This window comes from Hordeum vulgare, chromosome 7H, assembly GCF_904849725.1.
Source record: "Hordeum vulgare subsp. vulgare chromosome 7H, MorexV3_pseudomolecules_assembly, whole genome shotgun sequence".
In the NCBI taxonomy this organism is placed as follows: Eukaryota; Viridiplantae; Streptophyta; class Magnoliopsida; order Poales; family Poaceae; genus Hordeum; species Hordeum vulgare.
Genome location: NC_058524.1, coordinates 1556714 through 1577306, shown reverse-complemented (window position 1 = coordinate 1577306; position 20593 = coordinate 1556714). Strand labels below are relative to the sequence as shown.

At 50.3% G+C, this 20593-nt stretch overlaps 1 protein-coding gene across 2 annotated transcripts; it reads right to left on the bottom strand.

The window, feature by feature from the left end:
* Window positions 1-94: 94 nt before the first annotated feature.
* On the bottom strand, window positions 95-20290 carry LOC123413444 (glycine--tRNA ligase, chloroplastic/mitochondrial 2). 2 transcript variants are annotated; one of them, XM_045106380.1, is made up of 35 exons: window positions 19945-20287; window positions 19714-19781; window positions 19443-19524; window positions 19276-19339; window positions 19081-19136; window positions 18786-18863; window positions 18582-18656; window positions 18235-18305; window positions 17928-18044; window positions 17734-17835; window positions 16102-16222; window positions 15902-15988; window positions 15705-15791; window positions 13890-13991; window positions 13623-13686; window positions 13118-13173; window positions 11022-11093; window positions 10845-10927; window positions 10648-10696; window positions 10190-10252; window positions 9826-9915; window positions 9665-9751; window positions 9382-9456; window positions 9241-9299; window positions 8912-9005; window positions 2044-2262; window positions 1849-1943; window positions 1653-1743; window positions 1483-1587; window positions 1363-1401; window positions 1137-1226; window positions 917-1018; window positions 710-791; window positions 529-614; window positions 95-397 (listed from the first exon to the last, which is right to left on the bottom strand). In XM_045106380.1, exons 1-35 carry the CDS (start codon window positions 20254-20256, stop codon window positions 299-301), a joined length of 3222 nt encoding a protein of 1073 aa, XP_044962315.1. In that variant the 5' UTR covers window positions 20257-20287; the 3' UTR covers window positions 95-298. The 2 variants fall into 2 exon arrangements, with proteins under 2 accessions (XP_044962315.1, XP_044962316.1); XM_045106381.1 differs by having other exon boundaries at window positions 359-397; window positions 710-832; window positions 19945-20290.
* Window positions 20291-20593: the final 303 nt, after the last annotated feature.

Genomic DNA, 20593 nt, shown 5'->3' with positions numbered 1-20593 from the left:
GCAACAGTTCAATATGGCTGCCCTCGGGATTTCTCTCGGTCGCCATCCTCCAATCAAAGAGGATAATAATATCAGCAACACAACACAGAGGAAGGAAATAATTAGATCTAAATGAATGCCAAATAATTAGGTCTAGATGAATACCAAATAAGTATTATTATTTTCCGCTCACCACCCTCCAAATAAAGAAGATTATAATGTCAGCAACACAACACAGAAGAAGAAAATGCATAGATAACTAAAACTTCAAAAATAGGACGCACGCTCCAACTCGACCGCCTGCTCGCTCAAAGGATAACTAAAACCCTGGTAAAACCGAGAGGTCGGCTATCCCCTTTGTCAGACTCGCAACCTTTTGTAGCAGCGCCAGGCGGTTGTTACGGATCTTCTCATCTTCCTGTTTCATGGGCCATCACCAGATAAAAACAAGATTAATTAGCCAAGGTAAATGTGCATATATAAACTGTTCTTTTAATGGTAAAAATGAAATAAATCATGAGATCTTGAAATGCATAGATTTGTGCTCACCGCCATGACGAAAACGTTGTTGAAGAAATCCTCCAGGGGTTGTATCAAGAGCAAAGAAGACTCGGCAAAGGCTTTGACGTCGACGCCTGCAAGAGGGGTGAACAGAGCACATGTGAGCGGAGCTGTATGAACCGTGGATCTGAAGCTTGCCGCATTGAGGAATGAAGATAGGCTTGTGTACCAGGATGGATCTTATTAGCAACCTCCAAGTAGGCACTCCACAGGGCTTTTTCTTCGTCTTTCTCGAATACGCTTGCATCGACCTGCGTGTCGCATTCACGGTGAAGCAGGCCATTGATGGATACTACATCGGCAAGCTTACTTCATAATTCAAGCTGCACTCTGAGTTGTAATGACGATACGTATCGACGTAGAAAACAGCTAGTACCTCCCAAGCAGACTCTATTTTCTTTCCACGTATAATTCGAACTGGCCTTGAATATGCCTCGACGATTTTTGGGAAATCCTTGGTTCTTGAAAAAGCTTCCATCTGGAAATGTCCACATAGCAAGATCATCACCAAAAAAACTCAAGACGCTTCAATAAATTTCATGAAGGTCTCATAAGAATTGAAGGATCTCAAGTTTTAGCACTATATGATTTCTTACTTCAGCTGCCGTTTGTGATGCTAGATAAGGGCAGTTTGCACGCTCGATGAGCACCGACCGAACTATTTCACAGTTAATTCCCTCATCCACCTGATAAAAGATAAGGAAATAATAAGTCATTTGAAAAGGACATGCAATTTACTCACATATAGGTTCCATCCGAGAGGGTAGAATACAAGAATCTTGTGTAACTATATTTGTTATGACAGGTCAAGGAGATACGTACCAGAAGTTGTTCCAGCCTCCGTGTTACAAATTGTACTACCTAAGAATAGTTTGATCAGGGTTGCCAAAACTATGTATCATCAACATACTACATAGTGATGAATCTGAAATATATACCGACCTCATTTATAATGTCACCGTCTATTCTGATAGGCTGCACCTCTGCCACCAAGGTCAAGGCCTTCGTGAGGTCAAAGTTCTTCTTGTTCTCAACCAATATTTGGACCTGTATAACATATATTATGAGAACATTTTACATGCAATGATATATGCAGTTTCAACTTCCCTTACCAGTCCATAAGAGATCCTTCTCAGTCCAAATGGATCATTCGAAGAACTTGGCTGGCATCCAGCTCCAAACAGACCCACTAGGCTGTCCAGTCTGAAAAAATATCATTATCAAGTCAAGGTTTCTAATTTTAACAACTTTTTATTTTTTTTTAATTTAACATCTGAATAACAATGGCAATATATGTGAGGGAAGTACCTATCAGCAACTGCAAGGACTATACCAGCATCTGTTTTTGGAAATACATCACCAGAGAACCTTGGAAGTGTTATCTCAAACAGTGCTTCCGCAATCTTTGACATGAAAATTTAGTCAGCCAAAGTTGAGGAACCGCTTAACTTACCCTATTAAGAGCTGCCAAGAAATGTATCACATTTGAAAAGAGTCAGCAACCTGTTCTGGAAGACCATCCCTTAAAGCGTAATGGCGTGCCATAATTCCAGCAAGTGAAGTGAATTCTGTAACAATAGAGGTGGCAAGATCTGACATAGCCAAGGTAGCTGCGTCTTTGAGAACTGGGATCATTCTCTCATTTATTCCCAGAACAAGGGTCAACTCTGCAACAACATTTTCAACACGCGCCATTTTGTCGAGCATCGTACCAAGTTTTTCCTATACAATGAGATGTAGATAGAATAAGAATAAGAAAAACGAGAATTTAACAGGAATTCATAGTAATGTTGCGCCCCCGCTCCCCGCTCGCTCCCTAGCCTAGCCTAGCCCACCAGCCTCGCCGTCGTCGAATCCCCACCGGTAGCCCTCCTCCTCCCCCTCCCTCCGGCCATGGTCTTCGCCGACACCCGCTCCGGCGACTCCAGCCCCGACGGTCGCATCCGCTGGAGCGGCTCTGCGGGCGAATCCTCTGACTCGCGCTCCTACCGCGAGGTCCTCAGCACCCCGCCGGCCCCGCACGGCCCCCCGTCGCCGGCCGCGCCGCGCCCGGCCCCTGCTTCCTCGGCCCTGGTGCCGCTCCGCTCGACCGCGCCGGCCGCCCGCGTTCCTGCCGCCGCCCGCCTGGAACCGCGCTCGGAAGTCCACCGTGCGTCTGGAGGCCCTGTACTCGACGTCGATGGATTCCAGCAGCCGCGGAGGAGGAACCGTCACCCGCGCGTGCGTCGCGCGGCCACCCCTCCTTCCCAGCGCCGCCGCCGCAGCCCGTCGCCCGAGGAAGTCGCCGGCCTGTGCTTCAGGTGCCTGGAAGGCGGACACCGGGTGCGTGCCTGCACCAACCCCGTGCGCTGCCGCCGCTGTCTCATCTCCGGCCACGAGTCCAACTGTTGCGAGACACGGCTGCCCGGCGACCACCGTGCGCAGCCTCAGGCGGTTCACCGGCAGGTGCCCAACTCCCCGCTGCGCAACCCTCCTCCTCGACTCCCCCGCGACGCCGCGCAGCCTCGTAACGCCGCACCGCCCCAGCCGCCCGCCCCTGCGCCAGCGCGTATCACCATCGCTCGTTCCATCGAGATGGAGGAAGCGGAGGAGGTGCTTGCGCGTGGCATGGTGGCCACCACCACCGGCACCAGGCCCTCCGTCTCTCCGGCCGACGTGGAGGCTTCCCTGCATGGTATGTTCGACCTGCAGCCCGGCGACTTCACCGTTCACAAGCACGCCCCGGAGGACTTCCTCATCATCTTCTCCTCGCGGCTGATCATGGATCGGATGGCCGGCGACCACCTCATCAACGCCGCCCGCGTCTCCCTGCTGCTCCGCCCCTGGTGCAAACTCGCCCACGCCACTGCTGGGAGCTTTGCATACTCTGTGCAGCTCGAGCTCCGCGGCATCCCGGCGCAGGCGTGGCACCTGTCCACGGCCGAGCACATCCTCGGGACTGGCTGTTGGGTTGAGCGGCTGCACCCAGACACGCGCTCCCGCGCGGACCTTGCCGTATTCCGGCTCACCGGGCGCGTGCGAGACCTGGCCTCCATTCGTAGGGATGCCATCCTGGAGATTGTCGAGCACGTCCCCGCCGACCGGACTGACCTGCCTCCGGCCGTCCGCACCCTGGAGTATCCTATCTCCATCCGGCTGGTGCGATCCGCCGCCCTTCCCAGGGTGGTCGATGATGCTACCAATGGCAATGGCACTGGAGATGGAGAGGCTCATGGCAGCATGCCTGACCCCGCACGCCATGGTCGTGGACGCGGGCAGCAACGTCGCCGTGGCCGGAAACGTCGCCGACCAACCTCCGCCCCTGATGGACGCGCCGACGGCATGGCAGTTGACGCTGCCGGCTGGACTTGCTCCAGGGGCCGCCTACGGGCCGATGGCGAGGCGGTCGACCCTGGCTGGCCGGCGCCCCGCGCCGCCCCGGCTGTGCATGCGCCCCCGCCCGTACCATCCCGTGCCAGATGCATGGATGCATGGCCCCAGGCTGGGACCCACCTGCCTCGTCGCAAAGCCAAAAGAGGAAAGCGTGGGGGAAAGAAAAAGCGCGCCAGGATTCAGGCGGCGCTGGCCAAAGCTGCAGCTGCAGCGGATCCCAGGCCGGCCGGGTCGCCCATCCCACCGTTGGTCCTTCCCACCACGACAGCTGGCACCTGCCTATTGGCGCCCGCCCGCCCTCCTCCTGCAGCCGGACCCGCAAAGCCCCGGTCGTGCGCGTCGCCTAGCGCACAGGGAGACACCCCCTCGGGCGATGGACCCACCACGTCCAATGTCTGCGCGTCTGGGGATCAGGACGGCCCATCCTCACCACCTGTGGCTCCTGAGGCTGATCCGCTGTCGGGGAAAAGCGATGCTTCGCCCTCGTCAGCTCCTGTGGCTGATTTGTCACCTACTGCTTTGCATGCCGGCCCCGCCACTACTACACAGGATGCAGTGCCCATGTCCACCCCTGCGGCCCTGCCGGATCTGCATGGCCACCTCTCCTCGCCATCGTGGGACGCGAGTGCTGGGACACCATGCATCTCGCCTTCCACCGCGCCTCTCGGAAACGCTGACTTGGGTTGCCCCTCCCCCGCGGCCCAGGAGCCCAGGAGCATTCTGCGAAGGCCCACGCCCGCTTCTCCAAGCCCGTCCACGCCACAATCCACCCCTGCGTCCCATGCGACTCTCGTGCGCAGCGCAGGACGGTTTGCCACGCCGCCAATCACCCTGCGACGTGCCAGGCAGCCGGCCTCTGTCAGCTCCTGGACCCTTGGAAACTTCCTCGCCGCGGCAACTAAGCAAACTTGCTCTGCCCTTCCCAACCCCGGATGCAAATGTCGCCGACAGCCCCTCAACTTCTCGCCGCGCAGAGGAAGATCTGCCGCCGCTGTGAAGACTAAACCCAGCGTGCCACCCACCGCTGAGCGTCGTGCGCAGGTTCAGATACTGCGCACCCTCGGCATCATCGGCACTGATCAAGTGATCTCCGTCGAGGCCATGAAGGCTTATGATGGGGTCTTTGCTGCGCCCCTCTCGCATGCTGTGTTGACGGCCATTGCCGCGCTCGTTGGCCGCGCGCTGCCCGCCGACCCGTCCACGGCGCCTGTCACCACGGTGATATCGGGCAGCCCGATAGAGGCCTAGCTGAGTCGTCGCGTGCCCATCTGTCGACCTCTGCCTAATGGACCACGGCCTCAAAATCATCAACTGGAACGTTCGGGGCCTCAACACCCGTGCCAGACGTACGGCAGTTCGCTCGCTTGTTGTAACTTCCAGCGCTTTGATCGCTTGCTTTCAAGAGACTAAAATGGAATTCGTCTACTCGTCGACTGTCCTTGAGACGTTGGGCTCTGAGTTTGATGAATACGTTTATCTCCCAGCGAACGGCACCCGTGGAGGGATACTACTGGCGTGGAAGAGCCGGGACGTGACGATCACGGACCCGATGTTCACCACCAATACCATCTCCACCCGGGTTCGCACAACTGGTAGCACGAGCTTGCCATGGTGGCTATCTATCGTCTATGGCCCCCAGGACAACAACGCCAAGATAGCCTTCCTGCAGGAGATTCGCGACGTCCGCGACGAATGCCCCGGGCCATGGCTCATCTGCGGGGACTTCAATATGATCTATCGCGACGAAGACAAGAACAACGGCAATCTCAATCGGAGAATGATGGGGCGGTTCCGTCGCGTTCTCAACGACCTCGCGCTCAAGGAGATTTATCTCAGCGGCCGGCGCTTTACATGGTCCAACGAGCAGAACCCGCCCACCCTGGTCCATCTTGATCGGGTGTTGTGCTCCACGGACTGGGAGGAGCGGCATGGCAAATGCCACTTGCGTTGCCTGGCCTCGGTCGTCTCGGATCACTCCCCCCTCTTGCTCGACTGCTCGCCACTCCCAGCAACGCGTCGACGATTCCACTTCGAGGAGTACTGGACTCGTCTCGCCGGTTTCCCGAAGATCGTAGCGGCCTCGTGGCATTCGGTGGACGATGCCGACCCGTTCCAGCGGTTCATGCGGCGCATGCAGGCCACAGCGCGCAAGCTCACTAGCTGGAGCGCGCGCTCCGTTGGCAACGTGCGAGACCAGCTCGCGATCTCACGTGAGCTGCTGCTCCGTTTCGACGCCGCACAAGAGCAACGGGCCCTATCACCACAGGAGGACTGGCTGCGTCGTCAACTCAAGCTCTCTTACCTTGGCCTTGCCTCCCTCGAGCGGACGATCGCCCGGCAGCGCGCTTGCATTGCCTCCCTCAGAGATGGCGACGCGAACACGACATTCTACCACCGCCAGTGTGCATGCCGCAAGCAGAAGAACCGGATCCATGGCATCTCTGTCGACGGCGCCGCTATTACCGATCCTGCCAGCATGGCCGCGGCCACTTTCGAGCACTTTGACAGCCGGATTGGGACAGACATGCAGCGTGACTGCACCATTAACCTGTCACAATTCATCGAGCCCTCAAACCTAGAAGATCTTGACGCGCCATTCAGCGAGGATGAGATTTGGCAAGCCATCAAAAGCATGTCGTCCCGCAAGGCGCCCGACCCCGATGGCTTCACTGCGGAGTTCCTCCGATACTGCTGGCAGATCATCAAGCATGACCTCCGATGCGTCTTCGACCAGATTTACGCGCTGCGTGGACGAGGGTTTAGCTGCCTTAACCAGGCGCTGATCACGCTCCTCCCCAAGCGCGCCGAGGCCACTGGCCTGGGGGATTATAGGCCCATAAGCCTAATTCACATCGTCGCCAAGGTCCTGGCCAAGCTGCTTTCGATCCGCCTAGCCCCCAGGCTCAACACCTCGTCAGCAACGTCCAAAACGCGTTCATCCCCGGGCGAAGTCTTCACGACAACTTCATCCTAGTGCGTCAATCCGCACGGCTATTGCATCAGCTGGGTGCCCCTCGAGTGCTGCTGAAGCTTGACTTAGCACGGGCTTTCGACTCCGTCTCGTGGCCCTTCCTATTCGAGGTGCTGCGATGCCATGGCTTCGGCAACCGCTTCCTTGGTTGGATCGCCCTTCTCCTGTCGTCGGCCAGCACCAAGGTTCTCCTCAACGGCAACCCTGGACCAGCGATTTGGCACCGCCGTGGACTGCACCAAGGTGACCCCATCTCCCCGCAGCTCTTCGTCCTTGCTGTGGATACGCTGGACAGGCTCTTCCATCGCGCGGTCGAGCTCCGAGTCATGCAGCAGCTGCATCCGCGCCGCGCCATCCCCGCCATATCCCTCTACGCCGACTACGTAATTCTTCTGTGCCACCCGTCGCCGGACGATATCGCGGCGGTGAAGGAGATTCTGCAGCTCTTTGGGCGTGCCTCGGGCCTGCACGTGAACTTCTAGAAGAGCGCTGCGGCCCTCATCCGCTGCGACACCGAGGACGCTGCTCATGTTGTAGCGCACCTGGGCTGCCCCATCGTCGACTTCCCGCTTACTTACTTGGGCATCCCGCTCACACTGCGTCGCCCCACGGCTGCCCAACTGCAACCCGCCGTCGATAAGGTCGCTGGGAAGCTGCCCTCCTGGAAGGCCTGGCTAATGAACAAAGCCGGCCGCCTTGCCTTCGCCAAGGCTGTCTTGAGCGCGATTCCCATTCATCAGCTCCTCGTGCTTGCGCCGCCAAAGAAGACCATCAAACTCCTGGAGAAGATCGAGCGAGGATTTCTCTGGGCTGGTCGCGCCGAGGCCCACGGCGGCAATTGTCATGTCAACTGCCGGCGCGTCTGTCGGCCTATCCAGTTTGGGGGCCTCGGCGTCCACGACCTTGAGTGCACTGGCCTCGCCCTTCGCATGCGGTGGCAGTGGCTCAGCCGAGTCGATGCTGGCAGGGCCTGGAGCGGCCTAGACCTGCACTTCGCGCCCGAGGAGCGCGCGCTCTTCTTCGCCTCTACCACCATGGCTATCGGCAATGGCCAGCGCGCCCTGTTCTGGGAGGACCGATGGATCAACGGGTGTGCAATCCGAGAGATCGTGCCTCTCCTTTTTTATCTCATCCCCAAACGGCGTCGCAAGTCAAGAACTGTTGCGGACGGCCTTCACGAGAACCAATGGGCCGCGGACATCCACGGCATGATTGGCATCCCGGAGATTGGAGAATACCTGCGCCTCTGGCACACGATCGCCGAAACCGTCCTCACTGACGCACCAGACAACATTCGCTGGAAGTGGACCGCGAACGGCGAGTACTCCGCCAAGTCCGCATACCTCGCCACTTTCCACGGCTCCGCGAGATGCCAGGCTTGGAAACTTACCTGGAAGTGCTGGGCACCGCCTCGGGTGCGCTTCTTCCACTGGCTTGCCAACCTTGATAGGTGCTGGACGGCCGACCGCCTCGCGAGGCACAACCTGCCACACCCACAGCGCTGCCCTCTTTGCGATCAGGCTCCGGAGACGATTCATCATCTTCTCCTGGAATGCCCTTTCAGCCGCGAAGTGTGGCACGAGATCCTCTCATGGCTGCGCCTCTCTTGCCCGCTGCCCAACAACGATGCCACTCTACACGACTGGTGGTGCTCTGCACGGCAGGACACCCCTAAGCCTATGCACAAGGGATTGGCTTCCGTTGCTTTGCTCGTCCCTTGGATGATTTGGAAGCATCGCAACGGATGCGTGTTTGAGGGTGCCACACCGTCGGCTACCTCCCTGGCGGCTACGATTAAGGAAGAGGCCGGCCTATGGGCCAGAGCGGGCGCCTTGGGGCTCCGGGCCATCTTGCCACAAACATGGGACGTCCACTAGTGTGCATGTGTTCACCTTGTAAATATGCCTCCTAGGAGGATTGTACTAAACACCTTCTTTTCAATACAATGAACCGCAAAAGTCTTTTGCGCTTTTTCGAAAAAGAATAAGAAAAACACAAGAATCTAAAGGAAAATTAAGCACAACTCACATGAAAGAGAATGCTCTTGAGCTGGCCTCGAAATTCAGATAAATTCTTTTGTGTATCCATCTTATAAAAGAACTTAGCATCCTCATACCTTGCCCTGTATTTGCATGCCAATTCAGGATGTACGGTTGACCAAAGTTCCCTTTCCAAACAAAAGGGCAGATGGCAACAAAAGAACACTTCTTTTTTTTGTAAAAAAAATGAACAATTCAAAAACAATGCTGGTAACTTGACTATGCTAGTATTTGCTCATGCCAAAACTTTGGCTCTAAAACGAAAATTTGCACAGAAAAATAATGATTCAGAAAGTTTTCATTGGGCCTTTGCATAACCTGAGTACGGCTTCATTGCCTTTACGGACTACTTCTTCACTAATAGAACCATTGGCAACCTAACAATAAACGCAGAATTAGAACAAAGACGGTAATCACTACCCTGCTGTGAAGTATATAGAGGTACAGAAGCCATCTCACAGTAATAAAATATGGTAGCAGATCGCCTGTAGACTTGGAGATTACAGGAAAATACCTCTGGTGTTTCTGCATAACCTGTAGAGAACATGCATGTTATGAGATAATTCCTTTCAGTCGAATAATTTTCATTAGAGAACATGCATATTATGAGATAATTCCTTTCAGTTGAGTAATTTTGAAAACAACAGAACATGTGATTGGATTTATTATTTTGCGACTGCATCATCAGAACCAGCAAAATTTAGTGCACTTTATAGGTATCACCGTCCAAATCTGAGCATACCGTTGTTAACACATCTTTCGGAAGTTTTAGGAAGGAATCATCATATCGTCCAAGAATGGGCACAGGTGCCTCCACAAGATTGACAACCTGCATTGTGGTTTCAAATGTTTCAGGATAACTTCCGGTGTCAACCAAAAAAATATGCCAAAAAAATCATCTACCTCCTGCAGCATGCTATCAGGTGCAATGAAATCCCCATCAACTCCTTTAGCCAATGTACTAGAGTCATCCAAGATTTTTGCTCTGCGCTCCTGCAATGGAGTGTTATATAAAAATTGAGGCACAATGAAACCTGGAATACTAATTAACTAATAAAAGTATTAATGGGCCGAATGCATGTTTTCCCTGTTTTCTGTAGGCTAAACAAGTTAGCAACAGACAGCAATATTCTCAAGTGAAACAGATTGCACACAAAATTATAACATTCTGCTATGAAACCTACCAAAAGGGAATGTGTTCAATGATCAACAAAAATAACATGAGATCTCGGACTGCGTATGAAAGCCTTATATTTGCTTATCTAACCTGCATATCAATCACGATCCCAGCTTTTTCCACAGTGTGCAGATATGATTCTGCAGTTTCCACCTGAACAATGGACACAGCAAACACAACTGTTAGTCTGTCACACACCTAAGAGCGAAATCCCTCTACAGAAAATAAGATACTCCAAAGAGGACGCAGCTGTTAGTTCATTGGAGTAGCACTTTTTTTTTCTCAACAAAGAGGGAGATTCTGTCAAGAACATGAACTGGTTAGATTTTACTGTAATTAACATGGTTTTTGCCCGCTACAAGAGCCAGCACAGATATTATTACCCTGAAAAGGGAGATGGAACTAAAGCCTTTCAATATTGATCTTGACAATACAATGTGGATAACTTGATATGGTACTTGACAGTTTACACAGCAATATTTATGTCAAAATAAAAGTCAGAACTGGAGTCCAAAATAAACTTATATACATGATAGCCCAATCTGTACCTTAAAATTCGCCAAAGAGGAGTTACGAAGGCCACATGACTGGCTCCCACTGTCCCAATAGCAAATCATGGTGATTTCAAGATTTTGTACGGAAGAGCACACAACAAAAGGCATAGGACTTTTATTCCATTTATTTTTTATGAATATCATCACACTACAAAAATATAAATTAAGCGTATAACGCACTAAAATATTACCTTGAGATGCCAGCAAAAGAAAATGGCACAACAAGATCTCCGTGAAGTGCCATGATCCAGCGTACAGGGCGACTAAATACAATCTGCAAGTGAAACAACCCCCAAAATTTTACTGAATAGAAAGAACTTAAATAGCATGTGAATGTGAATTAAACCTGTTATGTGATCTACACGTACATTTGAGTTCCAGCGCATTGACTTGGGGAATGAAATGCCAGATATAATAGTAGGTAAATCTTCAGATAAGACCTGCATTTCACATGCTACAATTGTTGAACAGGGCCAGAGAAAATGGAAGCCAATAACTACAATATGCCGTGATGTTGTTCTGTCACGCCTCGACCGACAAGGTCCTCGCCGTGAAGGGCATCCTAGGGGTCTTTGGCTCCGCCTCCGGCCTGCACGTGAACTACGGCAAGAGCTCTGCCACTGCGCTTTATGGAGATGAGTCGACCGCCGACTCGCTAGCGATTCTTGGCTGCCAGACGGCGGCTCTGCCCATCACGTACCTGGGTATCCCCCTCTCCACACGCCGCCCCTCCGCGGCTCAGATGCAACCTCTAGTCAACAAGGTGGCCGGCCGCCTCCCTTCGTGGAAGGCATGGCTCATGAACAAGGCTGGGCGGCTGGCGCTCGTCAAGTCTGTGCTTAGCGCCATCCCCATCCACCAAATGCTTGCCCTTGCGCCCCTGAAGAAAACCCTGAAGCAGCTTGAGAAGATTCAGCGTGGGTTCCTCTGGGCAGGACGCGAGGCCGCCCACGGCGGGCACTGTCACGTGAACTGGCGCCGGGTATGCCGGCCGCTTGAGTACGGCGGCCTGGGTGTCCGCGACCTTGAGCGCACAGGGCTCGCCCTTAGGCTCCGATGGCTATGGCTCTCGCGGACAGACTCTAGCCGCGCATGGCATGACCTGGACCTGCAGTTCACCCCCAAGGAGCACGGCCTCTTCTATGCCTCCACCACCATGCAGATTGGGGACGGTTTGACAGCGCTTTTCTGGGAGGACCGATGGCTCCTCGGCCTCTCCATCCGCGAGCACGCGCCCTCGCTGTACTCTTGCATCCCCAAGCATCGCAGAAAGTCCCGGACGGTGGCTCAGGGCATCGCCGGCAATGCTTGGGCGAGAGACATTCACGGCACTCTTGGCCTTCAGGAGATTGGGCAGTATCTCCAGATTTGGCAACTGGTGTCCAGCATCACCCTTTCCTCAGAGCCGGACACGCTTTCCTGGAAATGGACAGCCAGCGGCAGCTACTCAGCCAGTTCCTGCTATCTAGCCACCTTTCACGGGTCCATCTCTTGCCGGTCCTGGAAGTTGATCTGGAAGGGTTGGGCCCCTGCGCAGGTCAAGTTCTTCCACTGGCTCGCTAATCAGGATCGCTGCTGGACTGCCGAGCGCCTTGCTCGACATGGCCTAACGCATAACCCTCGGTGCCTTCTCTGCGACCAAGAACCGGAAACGATACAGCATCTGCTGCTCTCTTGCCCATTCGCGAAGCAGACTTGGCACGGGACCATGTCTTGGCTGCGACTCCCGGCACCGGTGCCCGACCAGGACGCCACGCTTCAGGACTGGTGGATGCGCGCTCGCGATGCCACACCCCACCCGCTTCGCAAAGCGCTGGCCTCGACTGTGCTTCTCGTGCCTTGGATGATCTGGAAACATAGGAACACGTGCGTATTTGACCATGTAGCCCCATCGCTAGTTGAGCTCGCCGATGCGATCAAGGACAAGTCCAGGAATTGGGCGAAGGCAGGGGCCAAATGGCTTAGGGTCACCCTGCCACCCTCCTGGGACGTGCATTGATCCGGTTGTAACACCTCTGTACTAGCCTCTTAGGAGGTTATCCCGGGTGCTGAGCAAGTTATTTAAATTATTGCCAATCATCAATAGTCAATTCAACTAACGCGGCAGCACAAGCACAGCATTAAGTTTATTGTGAGCTGTGGAATTTGGCTCCTTAATGCTGAGTGATGAAGTACCTATAAATTGCTTTATCTAGAGGATTTCCCAAGAGTTGCTAAACAAGCTAACTTCAGGTACCATATAATCAGGCTAAGTTGATTTCTTGACCAGAAATACAGACAGGTACCACATAGAAATACAGACAAATTATCATCTCATTCCCACCACACAAAAGCTCATTCCTATCAAATGCTGTTAATGAAGGAATAGTCAAGGAATCATATGCTTTTATCAACAACCAAAGGTCCTACTCACTGCATTTTCCTGATACAATTATCTGCCAAAAATATAAAGAATAAAACTAACCTCGTCAGCGTAGCGTGCAGACTCTTTGACACGGGCATATATATACTCTGTTTTACCTGGAAAAAAAACTCAACCAACTTCAGACCTCATCATGGAACAGGAATCAATATAGACATTTAGTCCAGCGAAGAGTCTCAGCACAGCCATACAGTAATTCAGAATTAACATAGACATACAAGCGTGTTTGCACATCTTTTCATTAGGCAACATACTTACAAGGCCTACAATTTGTGCTAGTTATTTGGATTAATCTAATCAAATACTACCCCGGTTGTTTGGAACCAAACAGTTTATGCATAATAAGCAACTCAGAGCTGAACCTAAAATGAGAACAACGAGGGATCCTACATGGTGGTTTTACACAGAAACCAGAAACCAGAAAATTCAGAAATAAGCTACACACAAATGCTAATATGGTACATCAAGGAAAATTCAGAAAAAAAAAAAACATAGAGCTAGAAATGAGCAACCAACTTTTTGAAGTCAAAAGCATTGAATTGCATACCGTCAATTTTTCTATACAAAGAATCTACGGGAACATTATTCTTTCGACAAAACCCCTCAGCAGCCTGAAAAAGAACAGGGAAAAAATCATAAAATCCCTCGGACTGAATTAGAACAGAGAGAAGACTTCCAAAACATTGTCCCAAATCAGACTACATAAGAATGGAGAAATATTCGAAATCAAAACAGCACAGCTAACCAGAGGACGCAAAGAATAAGCAATAGAAGGATGACAGAGAGAAGTACAGCTTCTCAATGGATAGCTAACCTTGCTAGGCTTTCCCTCTTGGTCAAATGCCTTCGAAACTGGTGGACCACGTAGCTCAACCTCTTCCTCCATTTGCTTCATACTCAGATTTTCAACAACAACCTGCAAATCAAAGTTGAACTTATAGTTTCACAAAGCAAACATAGGTAGATGATGTCTACCAAGTTATCTCCTCTTTGATAGATTCCTTCTTCTTAATGTGTATCAACTTTTTATTCATCACCATACAACAACAAAAAAATACCGGTCGGGGTACGAAAAAGATTGGACTTTTATAGATCACGCTTTTTCTGGCAGAGTGATGAAGTTAAGCAGAAGTACCGGCTTACTAGGTGGGATATTATTTGCAGACCTAAAGACCAGGGAGGTTTGGGGATTGAAAATTTAGAGGTAAAGAATAGATGTCTGCTAAGCAAATGGTTGTTCTGACTTTCTGTGAAGACAGAGGGTATGTGGGTACAAATTTTGCATAATAAGTACTTACAAACTAAAACTCTAGCTCAAGTTACCGTGAAGCCCAATGATTCACCTTTTTGGAAAGGCTTGATGACAGTGAAAGCAGCCTTCTTCCAAAAAGCAAAATTTATTGTAGGTGATGGTAAGTCAACGAGATTCTGGGAGGATACATGGTTGGGGGATACGCCTCTAGCCATACAATATCCATCTCTCTATAATATTGTTCAACGTAAGGAGGCATACGTTGCCACAATATCACAGTCTAATCCTCTAAATATTCAGTTGCCACAATATCACAGTCTAATCCTCTAAATATTCAGTTCTGGAGATCTTTAATAGGTCATAGATGGGAGGCATGGTTGCATTTAGCTACAAGACTCATGGATGTCCAGTTATCGGAGGAGGCTGATACGCTTCTTTGGAAGCTAACGCCCAATGGCATCTTCTCTGTAAAGTCTATGTATTTAAGCCTCATCGATACAACAACTATTCCCAAGTCCAATTACATCTGGAAAGTCAAAGTTCCCTTACGTATCAAAGCCTTCATGTGGGGGGGGGGGGGGGGGGCAATGGGCACTTGCTAAAATTCTTTGGCAAACAGTCTGTATAGCTTTCAATATCATATCACCGGATAGCATTGATAGGTTGTTGGGGACGTGGCTAAATGGGGTAGACATTTCTATTGCCAGACATATTCGTATAGGAGTATGTGCATTAATTTGGGCTATATGGAATTGCAGGAATGACGTGACCTTTAACAGATTATCAAATGTCAATTTCTTACAGGTACTTCACAGGGCGTCGGCGCTGATCCGTATATGGTCGTTACTCATACCTGCGGAAACCATGGAGCCTTTGGTTACTGGGTCTATCCGATGGGAGATGGGGTAGCACGGGATATCTACAACCGGTTTGAATGGCGGTCCAGTAATAGGATAGATGGTTAGACATCTATGTCTATTTTTTAGCCGGTTCTGGCATTTTTATTATCTCTTTGTGGATTTCTTTGTCATTTTGGAGCTTGTTCGGAACCTCTGGATGTTTTTTTGGATTGCTTAAATAAAGTGGCTGCATGCATCGTTTTAACCCTTATATACATATATATACAGATATATTGCTAACTCTGTGTGCAGTTCTGTTGCTACTAAAGAAAGGACAGATAACCCTACTGACTGATTTCATGCTTCTCCATCATACAGTTTGCACTAGATATCCGATCTCATCAAAACTTATTTTTGTCTCAGAGCATCAAAAGTTCAAAACTGTGCACCTGGGTTTAATATGATATAAAAATAATCCACTGAAAGCAGGTTCAGAAATTAGCTGTAAGATACAAAGGAGTCAAGATGGTAGTGATACCGCTAATCTTCGTGGAGTCCCATAGGTGTGCACCTTCCCATGGCTCAGTCTACGCTTCCCTAGTATTTGAACTAGAGATTTCTCAAGCTGGGGAAGATCAAAAGGGAAAGAAAGTAAAATCGTAATTTAAATGTTCAGCAAGTGTCACCATGTTGTTTGTACAAGGATGCAAAACCACTGTTGAAATAGAGATTTACTTGTTCGGTTGCTTCTACCACGTCATGGGGTGGCAACTCTTCTGTTCCTATTTCAAGAACAAATGTCTGTGCCTGCCCCAGCACTTCCTAAATGACAGAAACCAAAGGCCAAGGTCAGAAGGTGTGTTTGTTGGATGTTCTGACATGTACAGGTGTTTCAAAATAACATTCGGTAATACATAGCAATTTAAATTAGATACCTTTCTACTAAGCTTTTCAGAGACTTGGGGGTAGATAAGATTAGCCTCTTGGTAAGTGCCCAGTGGATAACCAATGTCCTCTCGTGTTTTCAACCAAAGCTGAGAACATTGACGAGCAAGACTGCGCAAAAAGAGGCACCAGGGTTAGAATTATATTTTGATTAAAGCTAAAAACAGGAAATTACTCGATAAATGCCAACAAAGAATAAAGAATGGGTTTTTTTTAGAAAAGGAGGATTACCCCCGGCCTCTGCATCTGGACGATGCATGCAGCCATTTTATTAATTATTCACAAAGACCTTACAAGTAGTACATCAGTTTGTCCGAAGCCACCATCTTAGCAACAACTATCGCTACTCCTAACCACTTGATGAAGGTGTGTCAATAATCCGAGCCTAATATACCAAACAGACATCGCACCAAAGCCTAACATCTAAAGCCGGAGGCCCCAACCGAGCCACATACTGGGTTTAGGGTACAAACCAGTCCGACGCACTCTCATGTGTCGTTGCCGTCATCTTCCACCAATCCGTCTTCAGAGAAGAAACTAACACACCGACTTGCTAGACCTCTCTGCCATCTACGCCACCATGACGCCAGAGAGCTTCCACCTCCTGCACGAGTCCATCTCCACGCATCAGACACCGAGTCTCCGCTGCGCCACGCTGCCGAGATCCACCGCCATCAATGAGTAAGATGAAGCACCGCTCCACCAAAAAAGCCGTGCACTGGTCCCTCAAGCCCATGTACACCTCCAAGAATGACGTCCCCAAGAGGAAAACGACACCTGCGCGCCGCCGTCATCCGATCTACTGATCTAGGGTTTCCCCCGGAGGTAGCGGATAGAGGTCTTGAACTTCTCCACGTCGATGCCCCCAAGAAGGTGACGACATAGAAGAGTGTCGCCATCGCCGGACTTGGCAACAAGCCAAGAACAAGGATTTCTCCCGGATCCGCTCGACAAATCTCCGTCTCACATCGTGCGCACAGGCGACCACCGATCTCCACCACCGCAGAGCAAGCTAGCCACTCAGGCCAGATCAGATCTGACCAAAGGGCCAACTACGCCTCCAACTGACCAGCCAACCAAGTCCCTCCATGCCGTCGCTGATCCGAGGAGACAACGCCACGACCAGATGCAGCAGTTGCATCTGCCGCCGGGAGCGGTCCACCGCCGCGCAGAGTCTCGGATCTAGGGACGCACATCTGCGCGCCTGGATGCCCCGCGCCACCCACGCTCGCGAGAAGGAGAGGCTCCTCCGCCACCGCCGTCATCCGCCTGGGCTTAGCCCGGCGGTTTCCTCCAGCGGCGGCGGAGGGGAGGGGTGGGATGGGGAGAGACCGGCGGCTAGGGTTGGAGCCCCTCGGCCGCCCGCGCGGGGGCAGCGGAGTGGAGGGGGAAACGTGTGAGATGCGATCTGTTACTGTCTGGCGGCTAGAGATCTGCTGCTTGAATAAAACACTAGAACAAGAAAATTGTTTTTTTCTGAACTTTTAAGACAGTGGGAGAGCCTCCCACAGAATAAGAAAAATATAATATGGATGAGGTTAGGTAATAAACAAATTTTGTTGCATTGAGAAAATTTTCCAGGATCAATGATGAGAAAACAGAGAAAGAAAACAAGTAAATACCTCCGCATGCGTCCAAAATATCTTGCACGCTCAGTTACACCAACAAAGCCTCTAGAATCTAGAATATTAAAAGCATGAGAGGCCTTCAGAACCTGGTCATACCTAATCCATTGCAAATCAAAGACAACCTTATCAATTCTTAAGGGTTCACAGAAAGTGCAGAAGAAGAGGAAGAATATATCAGTCAAGCATACGCAGGAATTGGCAGCCCAAGTGATAACAAAGAGCGAGCCTCTTCTTCAAAATCGTCAAAGTGCTTTTGAATGTGATCAACGTTTGCGTGCTCTAAATAATATGCACTCATCTCTTTCCTGCACAAGGACACCAGAAAAACGAGGTCCTAAGATCTAAGCACAGTCGTAATAGACTGGAACAATGATACTTGTCAACTCATCTAATTCAACAGGAACAACAAGAATGATAGATAAGAAAGAAAAATACAAGAACATGAATAATGAAGTAGAGCATGTATAGTTTCAAAACTGTGGAGAGGAAACATACTCATTCTCGAGGAATAGTTCCCCATACGTAATTCCTTCGGTATACTGAATCTTTTTGAAATGATCTACTCCCTGTCAGAGCATCTAAAACAAAGTAAGGTCAGCTCTTTCAATGTGCATACGGCCTAGCAGAGTAAGTTGGAAAATATCTTAGTAGAGAAAAAAACTGAGGGGTTTAGAAGAGAAATTTGGTTGCTCTATTAGATTTATGATTTATGATGTCAGAAAAAAAATTGGATTTTCACATGAGCGTACAGATAAAGGAGGCAAGATCTAGAAAAATAAATTGAACTGTACTAACACTCTACACGTATGGAGTAAAATATACAACCGCACTAGTGGACTTACCTGAAGTGACATGAGGATACGCTCAAGTCCATATGTTATTTCGACAGAAACTGGCAGCAAGGGGAGGCTTCCAGACTAGAGTGATGAAATTTTATGAGGATAAATAAAAATCTAAGATTAGAAGGGATTTAGGTGCTTCAAGCAGGACATACGCAGCAACCTTAAAGAGAAGGACATAATTTGTACATATCTGGTTAGCTTTACCTGCTGAAAATATGTGAATTGCGTGATTTCCATGCCGTCCATCCAAACCTCCCAGCCCAGCCCCCAAGCTCCAAGAACCTGTCGATAATGGGAAGAAACATCAAGCAGGTGAAATAACACACTGAAACGACTCGGGAAAAAAAAAAAAAACACTGGAGAGCACTTCACTGCAACGACTGTCATTATGGGTATAAGTAAGTGGACATGTTGTATGATTTTTCATCAGAATTCATTTAAAGTAGGACATGTGCAGAAGTCAATGAAGAGAGCAAAGAAAAAGGGGAAAGAACATTACAGGACTCTCCCAATTGTCTTCGACGAAACGGATGTCGTGTTCGGGAACGTTGATGCCTGAGATAAGAAAAGAAAAGAGAAAACACCGCTTATAGGCAACCACTGGCTTCCTCTGTTGAGAAAATAGATAAAAAGATAATGCTCCCGATAGAGCTGAATTAAGCCAAGTGAGATTCAGAAGAAGTAATGATGATACCTAACGCTGAAAGGCTGTGCAGGAAGAGATCCTGCGAGTTCCCCGGGTCAGGCTTCAGGATCACCTGTTGTTGGCCAAAAGGCATGGTCAGCAATCAGTAATTGGTTCGAGCCTGAGCAAGCAAAAATAAAAATGTGTGGTGGGACAGAACAATGTTGGCAACTAACCTGGAACTGGGTGTGGCGCTGGAGCCTGTTGGGGTTGTCGCCATAGCGGCTGTCGTCGGGCCTCACGCTCGGCTCCACATAGCTTCATTTCAATTCAACAGAGAGCGTCATGTTAGCAAAATCACAAATGGGGGCAAATGCATTATCTGAACTGCAAGCATCTACGAGTACTACTTAGTATATTCAGTAGTAACTCGGTTGTCTGAACGGTGCTGCATTAGGAGATGTGCATTGAACTTGGATGGATAAGATGCAGGGTCGGGTTACTCACGCGACGTTCCACGGTTCAGGGCCCAGCACCCGGAGGAAGGTGAGGGGGTTCATCGTCCCGGCGCCGACCTGCTCGATGGATTGATTGGGAAAATTCAGAATCGTCACATCTATCAGCCATTGATTGATGCTGCTGCTGGTGAAGCTACCTAGCTAGCGAATACAAGTAGGAGTAGGAGTAGAAGAGAGGAAAAAGTTTGTGATTTGGTGGTACGGTCGGGTGAGTAGAGACCTCGGTGTTGCTGCACTGCATGACCGCGCATCCGACGGAGGCCCAGTACTCCTGGAGCCGCTGGATGGCCTGCTGGAAGGTGAGCGCGCCGCCCCCCTTGGTGCCGGAGCCGGAGGAGGAGGAGAGCGCTGACGGCGCCCCGTGGGAGCCGGAGTGGGCCGCCGGGGAAGACACGAGGAGACGGCGTGGACGTGGGCGGGTGGACGGAGGAGCGGGAGCGGTGAGGGCGAAGGGGTGAGTGGCGGCGGGGGGCGGAGAGAGGAGGGGAGTAGGCATGGCGACGGCGACGGCCATGCCCGTGGCCGCGGCCATGGCGACGAGGAAGGAGAGGAGAGGAGAGGATAAGGGGGTGGATGGGATTGGGGCGGGAAGAGTTTTATGCTGTTAATTAACCGCCAAATCTATCCAACCTGTTTCTTTGTTTCATTATTATTATTACTCCCTCCTATTCCAAAATATAAGACCTTCTAAAAAATTTATAAACGAAGGAAGTAGTATAAGAGGAAGTAATATCTTATAATGTAGGTTCATTTATTTTGCATCGTATGTAGACTATAATATAATTTTCAAAAGGTCTTATATTTAAAAACGAAAAAGTAATATATAAATGTTTAGATTATTAAAATAATGTTTTAAATATTCTTATATT